The following is a 15,176-nucleotide window of genomic DNA, read 5'->3' as shown; positions in this document are numbered from 1 at the left end:
AGTGTGCGACAACACGTTACTTGTCACTTGGGGAACATGTTTGAATGAACATGGTGCACAGGTGGCGTGAGCAGTGAGGTGTTAATGACCTAAGCAGGTGGTAGAAACAGCTTTAATGAAACAAATAGCCTCTTTCAGAAACAACCTTTTAAACGTGGTCTATGTACAATTTAAAAAAAAACAACAAAAAAAACACTATGGTAGAGGTTGACGTTGTTTCTGGAAGCGATGGAAGAATCTCTCCTCGTCCAGTCTTTAAATATGATGCTTTTCCCAGTGTCACAGATGATTGCCTCTCACAGCAGAGATGTCCAGTCCGTGTGTGTGTTTGTGTGTTTGTCGTTCTCTAATGTGTCTAGTTATACTTAATAATATTACATAATAAATAGTGTTGGTCCTCTGGGGCGTCGGAAGGGGACGCAGGGTTTCGGGGCTTTAGTCCTCTGAGGTCACGTCAATGTCCTCGGAGCCGGCCTGCTTGGTGGCGAGGCGCCATCTGTTGATGTGGTGGTTTCCCTTCTTCTTCTGCTGGCTGTCCGGTCCCTCCTCCTCCAGCTTCTGTCGCTTGTACTTGGTCCGTCTGTTCTGGAACCACACCTTCACCTGGGCGGAGGAAGAGCCACGCACAAGGTTAACTCACCAACTCAACAATAACATCTGGCCAGGGGGACATTTTGACTTCTCCCACAGGGTGCAGCATAAACTGTGTTTTGGTTCCAGGGCCTCGGCCTTCAGCCAAGAAGGTTGTGTGTACGCCCCTGTTTGCTTGTTTGTTTGTTTGTTTGTTTGTTTGTTTGTTTGTTTGTGTGTCGGCAGGTCCGGGACTGAACCATTAGATTTTGGTGCAAATCCGGGTCAGGGGGAGGAGCCAGGAGCTTTTTTAGCATTGTGTGACATCATCACTGTTTTCCCCGGGATTGAAAAATATCAATCATATTTGTCGTGATATCTATGAGCTTGATTGAATTTAATGATGATATGCACTCTAATGCCATTCAGGGCTCTAAGGTCTGGACTTTAGAATGTAAACTGCCTTGAGAAGATGCATGTTGTGATTTGCATGTAAGCCCTATGAGATGAATTGTAATTTGTGAATATGGGCTATACAAATAAAATTTGATTGATTGATTGATTGATTTGGTGCATATTGAGTTTAAATTGAATTAATTAAAGTCTGACAATGAGCTGATTTAATTTCTTTGCAAAAACAGCACAAAACTAAAAAAGAGTTGTCTCTAAATGTAAAAGGGAGGTTTCCCCTCAGATAAATATTCTAAAAAATGTTATTAAACACAGAGAAAAACAGCAAATCATCATATTCAAAAACCTGGAACAAGAAAATCGTTGGGGTTTTTTGCTTGAAAAACAATAAACGATGAATCTTTTATCAAAATATCTGCCAACTACATTTCTTTGATTCAGCTAATCGATGAATTATCATGTTTTTTCAACTATCTGTGATTTTCCTTCTCAGACAAATTAAACAATCTCTGTTGTTATATCGCACACTCATATAAATATATTTTAAGAATGTATATATTTATCATTTGCTGGTACAGTTGATAACATTTACCCCCATTAAACTTGACCTGGTATCTTTTCTTGTTTTAAACCAGTCCTCACAACCTTTTCCTCCCTCGCTGATCCTTCCCTCATTTATGCCTTTTATCATTTTCCTCTTCTTCCTCATGTTCCCCTGCAGAAAGCAAAAAGCTCATAAACTGCTCTTTAAGTCTGGAGTGTTAACCTCTCGTGGAATTCACGAGTGAAAATTGCGTTAAGGCAAAAGGTCAACGAGCTGAGCAGCTTCCCGACCGGCTCATGTTGCCGCTGTGACCTTGGAACATGAGCCCGGGCTGAGGAACTTATATTTGTCAGGATGGATTTTTTTCTTTTTTAAATAGCAACGAGCACTGGGCTTCGTCCAATCAGCTTCTTCCAGCCTTTGCGTGAGTTAATATTCAGTTGAGCTTGTGCGTTGTTGACTGACACACAACCTGAAGCTGCATAGCTGCATATCGCTGAGTCGGGGAAACCTCTCGTTTTATTGCCTATTAGGGGCTAATTGATACCCAGTTGATGAGGCCTCATTAAACTTGAGCATCAATAATATTTACACTTCATCCTGCAGCATGGATTGAACTCCTTTAAGACACTGAGCTCACTGAGCTGCAGCCACGTCTGTGTTTGGTGAGAGGAGGAGAATATTTAATATATTTATATAATAAAAATACTGTGCTGCAAACTGTGGGTCTGATAAATAACACTGCAAGATATACAGGTCATTTAAAATGTCCTTTACTGTCATTGTAATAGACTGAATATTAGTTTTAGAGCAAAAGTATTCAGTTGATTCCTTATTTGTAATTAATGATTGTTTTAATTATATAAATTCAAATCACTCCTGTTTCAGTAAGAATCAGCTTTCCATATTCTATATCACAGTCACCATAATTTTGTTTATCATTATGATCCTTTCTACAGAAGATGTTTCATTATTTTAAAGGATTGTTTCCATTTTGCTTGATGAACATCAGCAGAAACTATTCTGACATATTCAAACTCACAAAAATTCAAAATAGAGTTGAAATTATTAACTATCGATTATTTTCATTTCCACCGCTTATTTACTTCCAGCAAAACTCTCATGGTCCTTTAACGATGGGTAAATTGTTGAACTATTCAGCAAATTTTTCTCAAAGCGTTAATATTCCGTAACCCACCTTTTTTTTATCAGACTAATATTTATGTTTTTAGTTTCTGTGTTATTGCTAACTCTCTGAAATAACTGAGTTTAAAACAGAACTTGTCAGTGATGAACTTTTAAACTCTCAACAGTTTGTAAGAGCAGGTGAGATCTGACTTTGAAGTGAGAAGATGCTAATTAGCCTTTTTGTCCCTGTGCAGCAGCCTCGCAAGAAAAAAAGCTAAAAACTTTAAATTACAGTAATACATCACATATCAGAAAACCTAGATCTTGTAAAGCCATCAATGAAACCCAATACGACCCTCATCAGTCCCCAGCAGTGAACTGGGACGTCATGAGGCTGTACTGGTCTGTTGGGTTAGAGAACAACACTAGCTGGGACTCACCTGTGTTTCAGACAGACTCAGGCTGTTGGCCAGCTGCTTCCTCTCGGCTCCCACCACATAGTGGTTCTTCTCGAAGGCTCGCTCCAGCCGCAGCAGCTGGGACGGGGAGAAGGCCGTGCGGATGCGTTTGGGCTTCCGGGCGAAGGGACCGTGGAGCAGGAGACTGTCCTGGGACACCTCGCTACCTGGAGGACAAGAGCAGCCACATCAGGAGGAGGAGGGGACACCACAACAACAACAACAACAGCAGGAAGCAAACAATAATCAAACAATAATTAGAGAGGACACTGTGCACTTTGCCTCTTATGGACTTAATCAGACTTTTAATAATTCTACTCTGAGTTTAAAAACTAATAAAAGAATGAAGCTGTTATTATACCAGAATAATAGAAGAAAAGTCATAATAATAATTATTATAATTATTATTATAAGTAGCATTAGTAAAATGACCTGGTGTAGTTGTAAATAAAGATGCCATTTGTATTTGTTCTGTTCTGTCGTTTCTTATTCCAAGGCAAATTAAACAAACTAGTCTTAGTAGTAATATTATGATTATAATATTATATTTGTACAAGTAAAATGACATGGTATTGTTGTACATAATGATACCCTTTATCAGACATTCAATATTTGTACTGTTCAGACATTTATTATCCTGCAGGTTGGAAACTTGACCTGCAGTTATCAGCACGATATTAAAAATAAACCAGGTAATAATAACATTAATAATAATTGTACATTATTATGCATAATCATAATCATACTAATATGTTTATGAATATTAAAGTAGGTGTTTTGATATGTTACTAAATTGTCTATTATATTAAACAACGTGCATCAGGGAAATAGCTCTACCGAAATAACCGAAATTAATAATTAATTTATAAAACTTCCCATCTCACACCTTTAATGAAAAGACTTACAAATGGTGAAAATGTCCAAAAAATACTGAAATATTTTCCACCGTTTATTTTTTCATTTAAAAACCGCGTGTTTCAAAACCTTTAACGCACAACGAGTTGACCATCACGTGTTAACGCATTCAGAGACATCGAGTTCAGTTTAATAGGAAAATGTTTTAGTGAAAATATTTAACAAATCATCTCAGATGTTCTCTGTAATTAATTTGAAAATCTATCAAACGCATTTCATATTAAATGTAATTTAATACCGTTTAAATCATTTTATATTAGAGAGAAGGTGAAGATTCGAAAAAACGCCACGTTTATTATATTATTATAATATTGTGGAAGAAATGTTTTTTTTTTTATATATAATTTATAATTATTGAGAATCATCTTGGGATGATAATCAGTAAACTAATATTGTAATTACATCCAACTTCAAATTTATAATAGACTAATGGTTTATTCTGATAATTTACGGACATGTTACAGATTTATTTATTGTTAAAAAGGAATTTTCAGGGAATAAAGTGCAGTTTGTATTAACAGGTCATGAGATGTTTCTAATAATGGCGCTGAGGTTGTTCTGGTGTTAATCTCTACACATTCAATTCCCTGATATTTCTTTCTCTCCATCCTGTTTTATTCTCGTTCTGTTGAAACGATCCTCGCGGGTTTTATCTGTGTGGACGTTTTGTTCTGCGATAAAACTGAAGAAACGGAGGTTTGACCTGAGGCGAGTTTTCATGTATGAGGGACGAGAAAAGAAAATCAACATCCGCGCTTATCTGGCGCTGCTGAGGTTTCCTGAGGAGCTGAGAGTGCAGATGTGAGAGCATCCTGCAGCCAGACCGAATATCCTTTATTTATACTTTATATATATGTATAAATATATAAACATACTTTTTATTTAAACCGCCTATTCTATATTATCTGTGGCTGCAATTTACTGTTCAACCAATAAATATTTTAATTGTTATCTAAAAGTTCTTATTTTGAAAATACAAAGACTCGGGCTTACTTTATGAATTATGAAAAGTGAATATTGCTTTTAACTAGAATTATTATGTCTTGGTGCATTTACTTTTTCTGTTTCTATCTTTGTGACGCACTTCTGCAAATAAAGTTTTATTATTATTATGAATCCACACGCTTACATTTTAACGGGACCTTTCAGGGATGAATTCAGTTTTCCAGGAGTCTTGTCTTTGACTGCATTATATTTAAATGTCCACCACACTTACCCTGAAACCTGTGTCCGAAGAACCGGTTCCGTAGGACCCATGGGTAGAAGTTGAGCGGGTCTCGGTGTTGCGTCCCGAAGAAGTGCGGATGCTGGAGGTGGGGGCCCCCGAGCTGGTGAGGGGACACGGTGAGGGAGGGGTGGTTCACCGCATCCGGGAACACCAGGTCCGGGCTGTGGTACAGGGACCTGGCCGCCGGTGGAGGAGCCTGGTACCCGTTCATTAAGGCGTCTGTCGCCGGGTTGGAGTAGCTCAAGGCCGTGGGGCGGATGGGCTCCTCGGCGGTGAGAGGATGCTCCTTGGCCACCAGAGACTCGATCGTGAAGCAGCGCTTCCCCGCAGAAGAAAACATCATGTCTCGAGAGAAGTGGAAACTAGAAAAGAAAGATGATCGGTTCTCCTTCCTCGTGTGGCTCCAGTGTCAGTGATGCATGGTGCGCACGGCCGGTGTGTGGAGGTGCTGCTCCGCTGGAGAAGCTGCTACAGAACTCAACAGTGCTGCAAATTGCCCTGATCCATGGAGGCTGTGCGCACTCGGAGCGTTTCTGTGCACAAGTGCGCACCGAGGAGACGCGCCCGGGAGCTTCCGTGGATCCTGACGCAGCGCGGGCGGAGAGCTGATTGGAGCAGAGCAGCTGCCAATAGGTCCCCACAAGTGCGCGCTCCTCAGATCACACGCACAAAGGGCAGCTTAGTTACTGAGGCACGCTGGGAAAACATGTGTGCTCCAATTAATGGCTCATTGCGAGTCCACGCTCGGCCCTAATGTCTGGTGTTCTGAGGGGGGGCAACCCGCCGCTGGGGGGGGGGGGGGGGGGGGGGGGGGGGGGAGTTCCACTTATTGTTTCGGAGGCTTTTCTGCTGCGGTGTCGATGTTTGGATCCAAAACAAATGAATATTGAGCAAGAGAATGACTCGTGGAGAGAAATGGGATTCTTCTTGTTCACCCTGTAGTGGCTGTGTGACACTTGGGCCCCTGTTCACCCCCATTACACAAGTATAATGAATAAAGCCTTTATTCACTTGAATCGTGCATTGAAACTTGAAGTGGAGGAAAGCTACGGATGGATTTTGCCTGAAACTTGATTTTTTTTACTATCCATTTGTTTGTATTACAGCCAAAACACAGTGTTTGGTGTTATTTGAACTCAACATGTAGATATGATATTTCAGACATTTCTGAGCAACCCCCTTATTTCTGCTAAATTAGATCTAAAACTGCAGCAGGACCTTTTTGGGGCCTTTTTGGAGACACTACGTTAGAACAGTCAAATGCTTATTTTAGATTTTTATATTTCTCACACTTTTATACAGTGATAGTTGGATTTAAAGGGAAACGTAGAAAGAAAAACATTTTTAAATAATTTGTCTTGGTGTTTAACTTGGGAATCTGTAACCTGCACCTCAAATAAGAATTATGATGTTATCATCATAATAATAACAGGCTGCTAAATATAATAATAATAATAATACCAATATTAGCATACTACTGATAATAATAATAATAATAATAATAATAATAATAATAATAATAATAATAAATATGCCCTACTTATTTAATGTTGCAATTTAAAATACATTATCGCATTCTGCAACGAATCCCATGTAATCTAATTAATTTGGTTTCTTGGTTTCAGTTTCCATGTTTACTTATCATGTCAAGTTTATTTATTCAAAATTTGTTTTTTTTCCCACGAATTGAACAAAACCAAGATAATGTTTCACCCAAAGAGTAACTTCCAGTCGTTTCTGGATAAAGACGCACAATAAACCGACTAACTGAAGAAGACCACAGGTTTAAAAACTCCCGATTTGACTCTTTTCTAATAAAGTTTGTTGAGTTTCATCTTCACGTGGCAGCAGGAAACCGCCTGAAGTGAACGTGCAGGTCGTCCCTCTGCAGCTGAAGCCGGTGAATCATTCACCTCCTAATGCGCTCGTTTGCTCGACGGTTGCATTAGAAAATCATTACCGATGGAAATTATGAGGTAGAACAAGTTGTTGATTAGTCGTTTAGACGTTTAGAGCTAAAGGCTCCTAAAGACGGCGGTAGCTTCCTGTGAGTAGGTTCATATCCCCAAAAAGCGCCTTTATACGGATTTATTTCTCATCCAGTTTAATCTCTTTCAACTTCATTGACCGTGTGTGTGTGTGTGTGTGTGTGTGTGTGTGTGTGTGTGTGTGTGAGCAGATACACATCTACATTTGTTTTCTGGGTGGACCTGAGAACTGAATTTCCTCAACACTGTTCATCTGGAAATATTTGTTTTGCTTCTGTTTGGCTCATAAAAGCGCAAAACGTTGAGTTTAACAGGCCAGTAAATAATGTTCCACCCTATTGAATCCTCGTTTGTGTCGAGTGGAACCACGAAGAATTTAATATCTTTATTGAAACTGCATATTCAGTTTGAAATGAAGAAGTTTAAACTGGGACACGTTTTAAATCTGTCACGGAGACCATCGGAGACATGAACTCGTGGAACAACGATAAAATAACTTTGTGCGTAAAATAAGAACCATTTACGAACAACAGTTATGATGCAGTTTAGACGTGAAATTGGGGAATAACCAACTCACAACTTCGTGCGTAGAAACCAGGATTAACCCGGTCGCCTCTTGTCACACACTTATTTATTTTGTGATTTCATGTCTAATCCTTGTTTTATATTGTTTTTCTGGTTTCCCCCTCTCAGGTTAGCTTTGGGTTTAATGATGAAACCGTGCGGGCCTGTGCGCACTGACCCTGAGCGCTGCTGGTTAATAGATGATCCGACCGCTGCGCATTAACCAAAACAAAGCAGGACCCAGTCTCTCTGTCGCTGTTCCGCTGAACCGACTGTGGATTGTTTTACCCCCGCGGCTGCAGAGGAGAGTCTGAGCACAGAGCAACTCACCCGCGCGTCATGGTCTGCAGAGGAAATCACTTTTATTGTGAAACCATTATTTGAATTGCACTGGGATGCGGAGCTGGAGTTGTGACCTTCGCTCTGGTCGCGTTGGACAATTACAGATGAGGAACAGAAATAAAATACACGTTGTTTCCGGTGATTTTACTTCCTGTACAGCTATGCTCTCATCAGGGATTCTCGGTTCACTGGTCACGCGGGTTACACATTGTCCAATTAAGTCAACTAAAGGAGAGAATATTAAATATTTAACAGGAATTAGGCTGAAGGTTCAGCAGAGGGAAAACTTCTCTGAGTGTTTTCACAATAGCAGTAGAGAGCTGATATTTTTATATATGATGAATATATGTATTTTTGAAGTACTTATTGGGTTTTTATGTTTTACGTTCAATGTATGCACCTTTTTTACCAGAGAAAATTCCAGGTAGGTTTAAAACTACTTGGCAATAAATCCTTTCTGATTCTGATATTTTAGAAGCTTGTAATTTTAACTGGTTTCAAACCAGTAACTCCAGCAAACTGCTGAGGATTTGCAATATGTCAGAAAACCCAACCAGTCAGTAAACCAGCAGCAAATTGAACATGTTGAGTTTTCACTTATATAAGATGTTTATTTACTTTATTTGACCTTAGTCCAAGTTCCCCATCTTTCTAACACAGTCTAACTTTGTCAAGAGAAGTAATGTATGAATACATTTTATAATCTAAATATAAATGAAGCAGTAGAGAAGTTTCAAACTCAGTCAGCACATGGTCTCTTCTAAAAGAAAACGTGAACTGAGCTCATGAAGAAGTTTTATCCAAACCTCCTGACAAACGTGAATAAAGTCAACTTTGGCCAAACTGTTCAGCCACAGTGAAAATATATCCAAACATTACTCTAGTAAATATATCATAATTACATTTATATTTCAGACACAGGGTCCAGATATAATACAAAAGTATATATCAATATATCTACAAATACCTATATGAGCAGGTCTCTGTTTGTTTTGAACAGCTGTGGGGAACTGGTCCAGCAGAGATCACTTTATTTAAAATAACTCAAATCCAAAGAAAATATTCAAACAGATGTTTTGTTTAAAAACCAGTCAAACCTCCAGAGACTCCATGTGGGACAGAGGGACCAGTGTGCTGCCCTCTAGTGGACTCGGTGTGTCCTTGTGGTGGCATGTTGACTCATGAATACAAATATAGTCGAAGCCCTAATTGCTCAAATTTAACAACAATACAGGCTCTTTATATTTTAAACTCAATTGACGATATGACCTTAAAGTCCTCTGTGACACATTCAATCTCTCATAACAGACATGGTGGTTGTTCTGAGCAAAGTGTTACAGGTTGAGATTAAATGCAGATGACGTGAATATTGTTCCCTGCACGTACAAACTCTGATCCGGGATCAAGCTGTGTGGAACACTGGAGTCAAGGTGTTAGAAAGTGGAAGAAATCATTTCTGTGATTTCATCCTGTGAAAGAGACACAACTCCACAGAATCACGATCCACACTCGTGTTGTGTCTATGCCAATGCTGCCACCTAGCGGCTGCACCGAGATGGAACGTGATCAGAGGCTTTTTGATGTGGAGGTCACTGGGAACTTTGCCCTCTGTGGTTTCTGTTTCCATCAAGGCCCCTGATGCGATGAGGGAGGAAAGAGATTCAAACTTTATTATATATTCACTCATTAGATATTGTTAGAGAATTTAAAACAAACTTCCAGAGTCCAATCACGACCGTTAAACCCTGAAACCCTAGAAAAAACTGTCCTGTTGTACGGATGGAACATTAAGACACTTTCATCTTTCACTGTCATATCCACATGTTCTATGAGACTGGAACATCGATAGTGATGAACCTGGTCATCAGGGGTTTCAGGTCCTAACTTCTCTTGGGTCGCCTCAAAGTCGCTTCATAAGTTCAGGTTATTGTTGTTTTAATATTAACATCGGACACCTTCAACCAGACGACCATAATCATTCTGAGCTCTTGAAAATACAAAAATAACAAAACCAATGTTAAATTTATTAAAAACCAATATGATTAAAAGATTTGCTCAATGGCCATTACTGCACGTTCATAACGAGAACGTTTCTGCATAGATAAATAAATAAATATATATATATATAATCACTCATGTTCAAGCAGAATCTTCTCCAGAATCTCAGCATTTGTATTTTATTCAGTTATGAGATGAGACAAAACTTCTCAAAAAATAATTTCCCATTGTAACAATAGACATTTCTAAATTTCAAATAGCTCAATGAGATATTTATGGAACATGATAATTATTTACCACAGTTTACACAGTATATGAAACATTATTGGGCAATGACCCATTTAACATGAGACTTAGATGCTGGTTCTTTAGATGCTGGTTCTTTAAATGTGTTTCCTCCCAGGTCCCAGGTCCCACTCAGCAGTGGCTCTGTGTCTTGACTCCATGATGTTGATTAAACTCAGACTCACGGACCAGCTCAGACGTTTCTCTCGCACCTTCCACCTTCATTAATAAACTAATTGGCCGTTTTGTTTCGCATTAGCTTTGTGTGTTCAGCTAATCTGTGCCACTTCAGATTTCACCCCCGTATAACGAGATGGGAAGAGTAGCACGTCGCTGAGTTTGTGCCACCTGCGTGAGAAGTGGTGTCGTTTAGCCACCTGCACGGACCCCGCTCCTCCAGCGGCCGGCCTCGTCAGCATAAACAAACACCCCACACTTTATAAAGCCTGGATTAACAAAAAAAAACGAGATCAGCCCAAGGAAAGATATATTATTATATTATTATTATTAACATTATTCACTGTTCTATAGATCCAGAGTTGATTTTTGATACATATCCCAAAGCTATCACAACCAAATTACATGTATTATGTTCCATGTAAGTGGTATGAGAACATTTAGGCGATATAGAGAGATATATGATTGAGATATAAAAATAATTTACAAGTGTATTTACAACTGTAGTCCTCAGATAGAGAATAGTAGAAGAGTTCACAGAGATCGGAACAATGTACGTTCATGTGATTCTTCAAAAAGAAGATTCAGTATGACAAAAAAAAAATAATAGTTAAATGTATTTACAACTGAGAGTGATACCTAGATATAAATGATGATAATGTGTTCTACCATTTCCGTTTCATTCATGGGATATTCAGCGCGTAAAATACGCACGGTGGATAGACTGCGCGTAATTTGGCCACCAGCAGGTTCCTGGTGTCCTGTCTCCGTTAAATGTGGCCTTGAGATCCTCCGCGTTGTTCTCCCTGTGCCTCTAATGTGAACAGGAACTCCTACTTCCTGGCTGAGGTCTGTTCTCCAGCTTCACGACGGCTCCTCTGGTCGGTAGGGACCGTGTCTGAAGTCATTGTGCGTCTCCAACGAACTCCTTTCACCGCGAGACAAAGAGCAGCTCCCACTTCAAACGCTTGTAATGAAAGCTAATGACTATTAGATGGAGTCGAGTGGCCTCGGCCTCTACAAATAAAATGCAAATTTTACAATCGCCCACCCTAAAATGCACGTTGATCAAATGAAGTGCACCGTCGCCATTGGAGCTGCAGGTTATTGCTCCATGAGAACTTTCACACCTTCACAGAGCTGCATCCCAATCTGACCCTGAGCTGAGTCATGTGACCACACGCTGTGAAATCCAGAGTAATACAAATAGATTGTAGATATTTAAATGTAGTCTCAAAGTAATTATTAGAATATCAACACAACGTTTTGCTTGATTACAGGGATTTATCATCAATCTTTAGCATTTAAATGAGTGTCCCACAGCTTAAATCATGTTTAAAGCAACCATTGACAATATATTGATCATTTATTTGTCCCCGTAGGAAAATAGACATCAACAGACTCAACACTTTGCATTAATAATTCACTTCAAGACGCTCTGGAATGACACAGGTGGACGTTTGGATCAGACCAGCTGGAATAATTCAAACACACTCCAGCGACTAAACAGTGAGGATTTGCTGCTTTTCTCCAGAATACAGTCAATGAGTGAAGTTGGCTCACGTTGAATATTGATATTTACATTGATAAAGTCAAGTCATCGTCAGGTTTTGTGTTCTTATGACAGATGTGTGCATTTATTGTGATTGTTTTGTTTCACTTCACATCGAAACAAAAGCCATTTGACGGTTCCTGTTGACTCTTCAGATCAGGGAACAAAATGCTGGAGACGATAATAATAATAATCCCCCCAAATGATCAGGTTTACTTTCATAAAAGGCAAACAAAGGTGAGAATCCTCATTTCATAGAAGCTGAAACCAGTTATTATTTCATCTTTTCACCTTTAGAAAATAGGGTTAGGGTTACCTGAACGACAAATTGATTCATGATAACTGCTGCTGAATAGTTTCACCTTCAGAAAACACAGAATAAGACGGGACAACAGACAACAGGCCTCATGTCTGTCACCGAGACGAAATGTGTAAAGTGCAAAAAGGAGAATGAGATGAGTCTGGAGACGGAAGAACATGTAACAGTTTCATAAGAAGCTTCAGTTCAGGGTCTTTAGAAACCCGGCCAGCGTCGTCTTGTTTCCAGCCGTTAAGGTGCCCTGTGCTAATTGGGAAGATGAGCTCTGTGACCCCCCCCCCCCCCCCCTCCTCCCTCAGCGGGACTCTTTCCCAGGCCTCTGGCTGCTTCTTTCTGCCCCTCAATGGGATTACGTTGGGCTGTGGAGAGAGGAGAAGTGGGGGGGAGTCCTGATTCCCAGAAACGGCTCTCCGGGGTTTTTACACAAATTCTGCTCCTTCAGTGACGCTTCAGCCCCAATCAGGGGGAGCAGGGGCACCGGGGGGGGGGGGCAGGAGACACAGATCCACTCTGTTACTGTTTATTAAACTTCTCTCTTTGATTCTCTGACCAGCATCGTCTCCGTCTGACGGCTCTCAGCTGAGCTTCTTCTTCTTTTTAGTTTGCTGGATGGAGGCTGACCAGATTGACAAAAGACTAAACACACAGTGCATCCACCTCACCAGCCGATGTAAAGGTAAAAATAACTGAAATCCCTTTGTTCTCCAGTTTGCATTTCATCCCCCTCGACGGATTTTCTTTATTTTCACAGGAAATAATAGTTTTTAAAGATAAGTGGAGGAACAGAAAGGACAGGAAGTAGAATGAGCCATTTCCTGTGAGGAAACAGTTAGCACCGATGCATCGATTAGTCCATTGACCCATTAACTAACTGACGAACAAATATCAGATAATTGGATTTTTGTGTGTGATGAATTTAAGTAATTTTTCTTGCAAAACTTCCAAACACTCACCTACTTAAATCTGAGAGCTTTATGATTTAATTTGTCATGGATGAGAATAAACTTTTGTGTCTGGATTAGGGAAATGTTTGTTGGACGAAACTAAAAATTGTTTATATGACATTGAGTACATGTCAGAATGTGGAAAATCAGTTAATAACGAATGAAAACAATCATCAGTTACGTGACTGCTCCCCAAAAGTGAAGCAACAATGTTGTGATCGCCCCCTGGTGGCTGGCTGCTGTATAACTCATAAACCTCCTTCAGGATAGCAGCCGTTAAATCGATTTTCCTCAAAGATGGTTTCCCTCATATTAGGAAGTCAAAGAAAATTGTCAGGAGATATAAATCTACATATTAGAAATCTTTGGAAATCTTGCAATAAGTATTCATTTCCCTCTTGATTATTCCATACATGTTTCTTTTAATTTGCTGGGAGGTAAAAGTACGAAACCGTTTATTTACTAGTACAATTTTTATTGTAAAAACCTGGTGTTAAAAGATTTTAGGATTAAAGCAACGGAGGCCACCTGGCTGTGTTCCCCTGTTTATTATGACGAGTTATCCACAGGACTGGACTTTCAGGTTGACCCCCCCCAACCCCCAATTAGCTGCTCTGACGGATGACATCCCCGTCCTCTGTCTTGTTTTATCCCTGGTGTCTGCCAGCCGAGCTTCAGCTGACAGCATGAGTCCCGTCTGAATGGGGCAGGGACAGGACACCTGCCGACAGTGGGACGGCATCTGGGAGACCTGTCCGTGGAGATGCAGTGAGAACGGGCGTATGAACCGTTTAAACAGATTAGAGCACTGAGAGACAGACTGACCCCCACCAGCCCCGGGTCACAGATATCCCAGTTAATCCCCGAGCTGGTTATTTATTTGCTTTGCTTGAATCCGAGGGGAACCCGGGTTTGTCCCTGACTTAACGTCACATCAAACCTCGAAAGGAAATGTCTCCATCTTCTTCAAACTGGGCGCAGACTGAGGAGCAATAAGAAAAGGTCAAAGGGTCACCATGATGACTTTTATGAGGATGTTTTAGAGACGGGTTTATTTTTATATAAACTGGTTTCAGGAATTTTATAGTGCAGATTGACAAACACAAAATCATTCAGTCATTTAACTGATCCAACTGTTCTGCGAATTGTGGGCAAAACATGAGAATATATGACTCTAATAACTCACTGTCCAAATCCATCATAATTACATCTAAAATCCCCATTTGTTGTCTAAAAATGTCAAAATAAGCCTGAATCAGTGCTGAATATTCATCTTCGATAATATAACAGAAGTAAGTGGGTGAGACTTTACGATTAATGTTTTAGTTTTGATTGATCGAGCGTCTAACACTCAACAACTGAGCTTATCTGATTCGGGACTTTGACACAGTTTTCTTTTATCATATTTTACACCCTGAATCCTGCGCTTCACATCAATCTGTTAAGTTTATCTCTTTGCTGAATTTTAAAAGAAGAGCTTTTAAAATTGTGTTGTGTTCCGTGTGTTAAATGAGAGCACATTTTTCCTTGTGCATGCAGTGAGAAGCAAAGAACAGGACAGAGTTGCCAGTAGTGTCATAAAATATATTTCTGAGTATTTCATTCAAATGTACAAACATCAGACTCGTCCAAGAGCAATTAATGTAAGAAAACACACAAGTTAAATATATAGCTATACATCTATTAAATAATCATGTGGGGACATGGGGCCTCCTGTCTCAGTATATACAGTCTTTTTCCTCAGTCCAGCAGG

At 39.8% G+C, this 15,176-nt stretch overlaps 1 protein-coding gene across 1 annotated transcript; it reads right to left on the bottom strand.

Annotated features, from left to right (window-relative positions):
* Positions 1-209: 209 nt before the first annotated feature.
* emx1 (empty spiracles homeobox 1) lies at positions 210-5,597 on the bottom strand. Its single transcript, XM_053434037.1, has 3 exons — positions 5,239-5,597; positions 3,094-3,274; positions 210-603 (listed from the first exon to the last, which is right to left on the bottom strand). The coding sequence occupies exons 1-3, from the start codon at positions 5,595-5,597 to the stop codon at positions 436-438; spliced, it is 708 nt and encodes a 235-aa protein (XP_053290012.1). The 3' UTR covers positions 210-435.
* Between the last annotated feature and the right edge of the window lie 9,579 nt (positions 5,598-15,176).

Source organism: Pleuronectes platessa, chromosome 11 (assembly GCF_947347685.1).
Source record: "Pleuronectes platessa chromosome 11, fPlePla1.1, whole genome shotgun sequence".
NCBI lineage: Eukaryota > Metazoa > Chordata > Actinopteri > Pleuronectiformes > Pleuronectidae > Pleuronectes > Pleuronectes platessa.
This window is presented reverse-complemented; position numbering and strand designations above follow the sequence as displayed.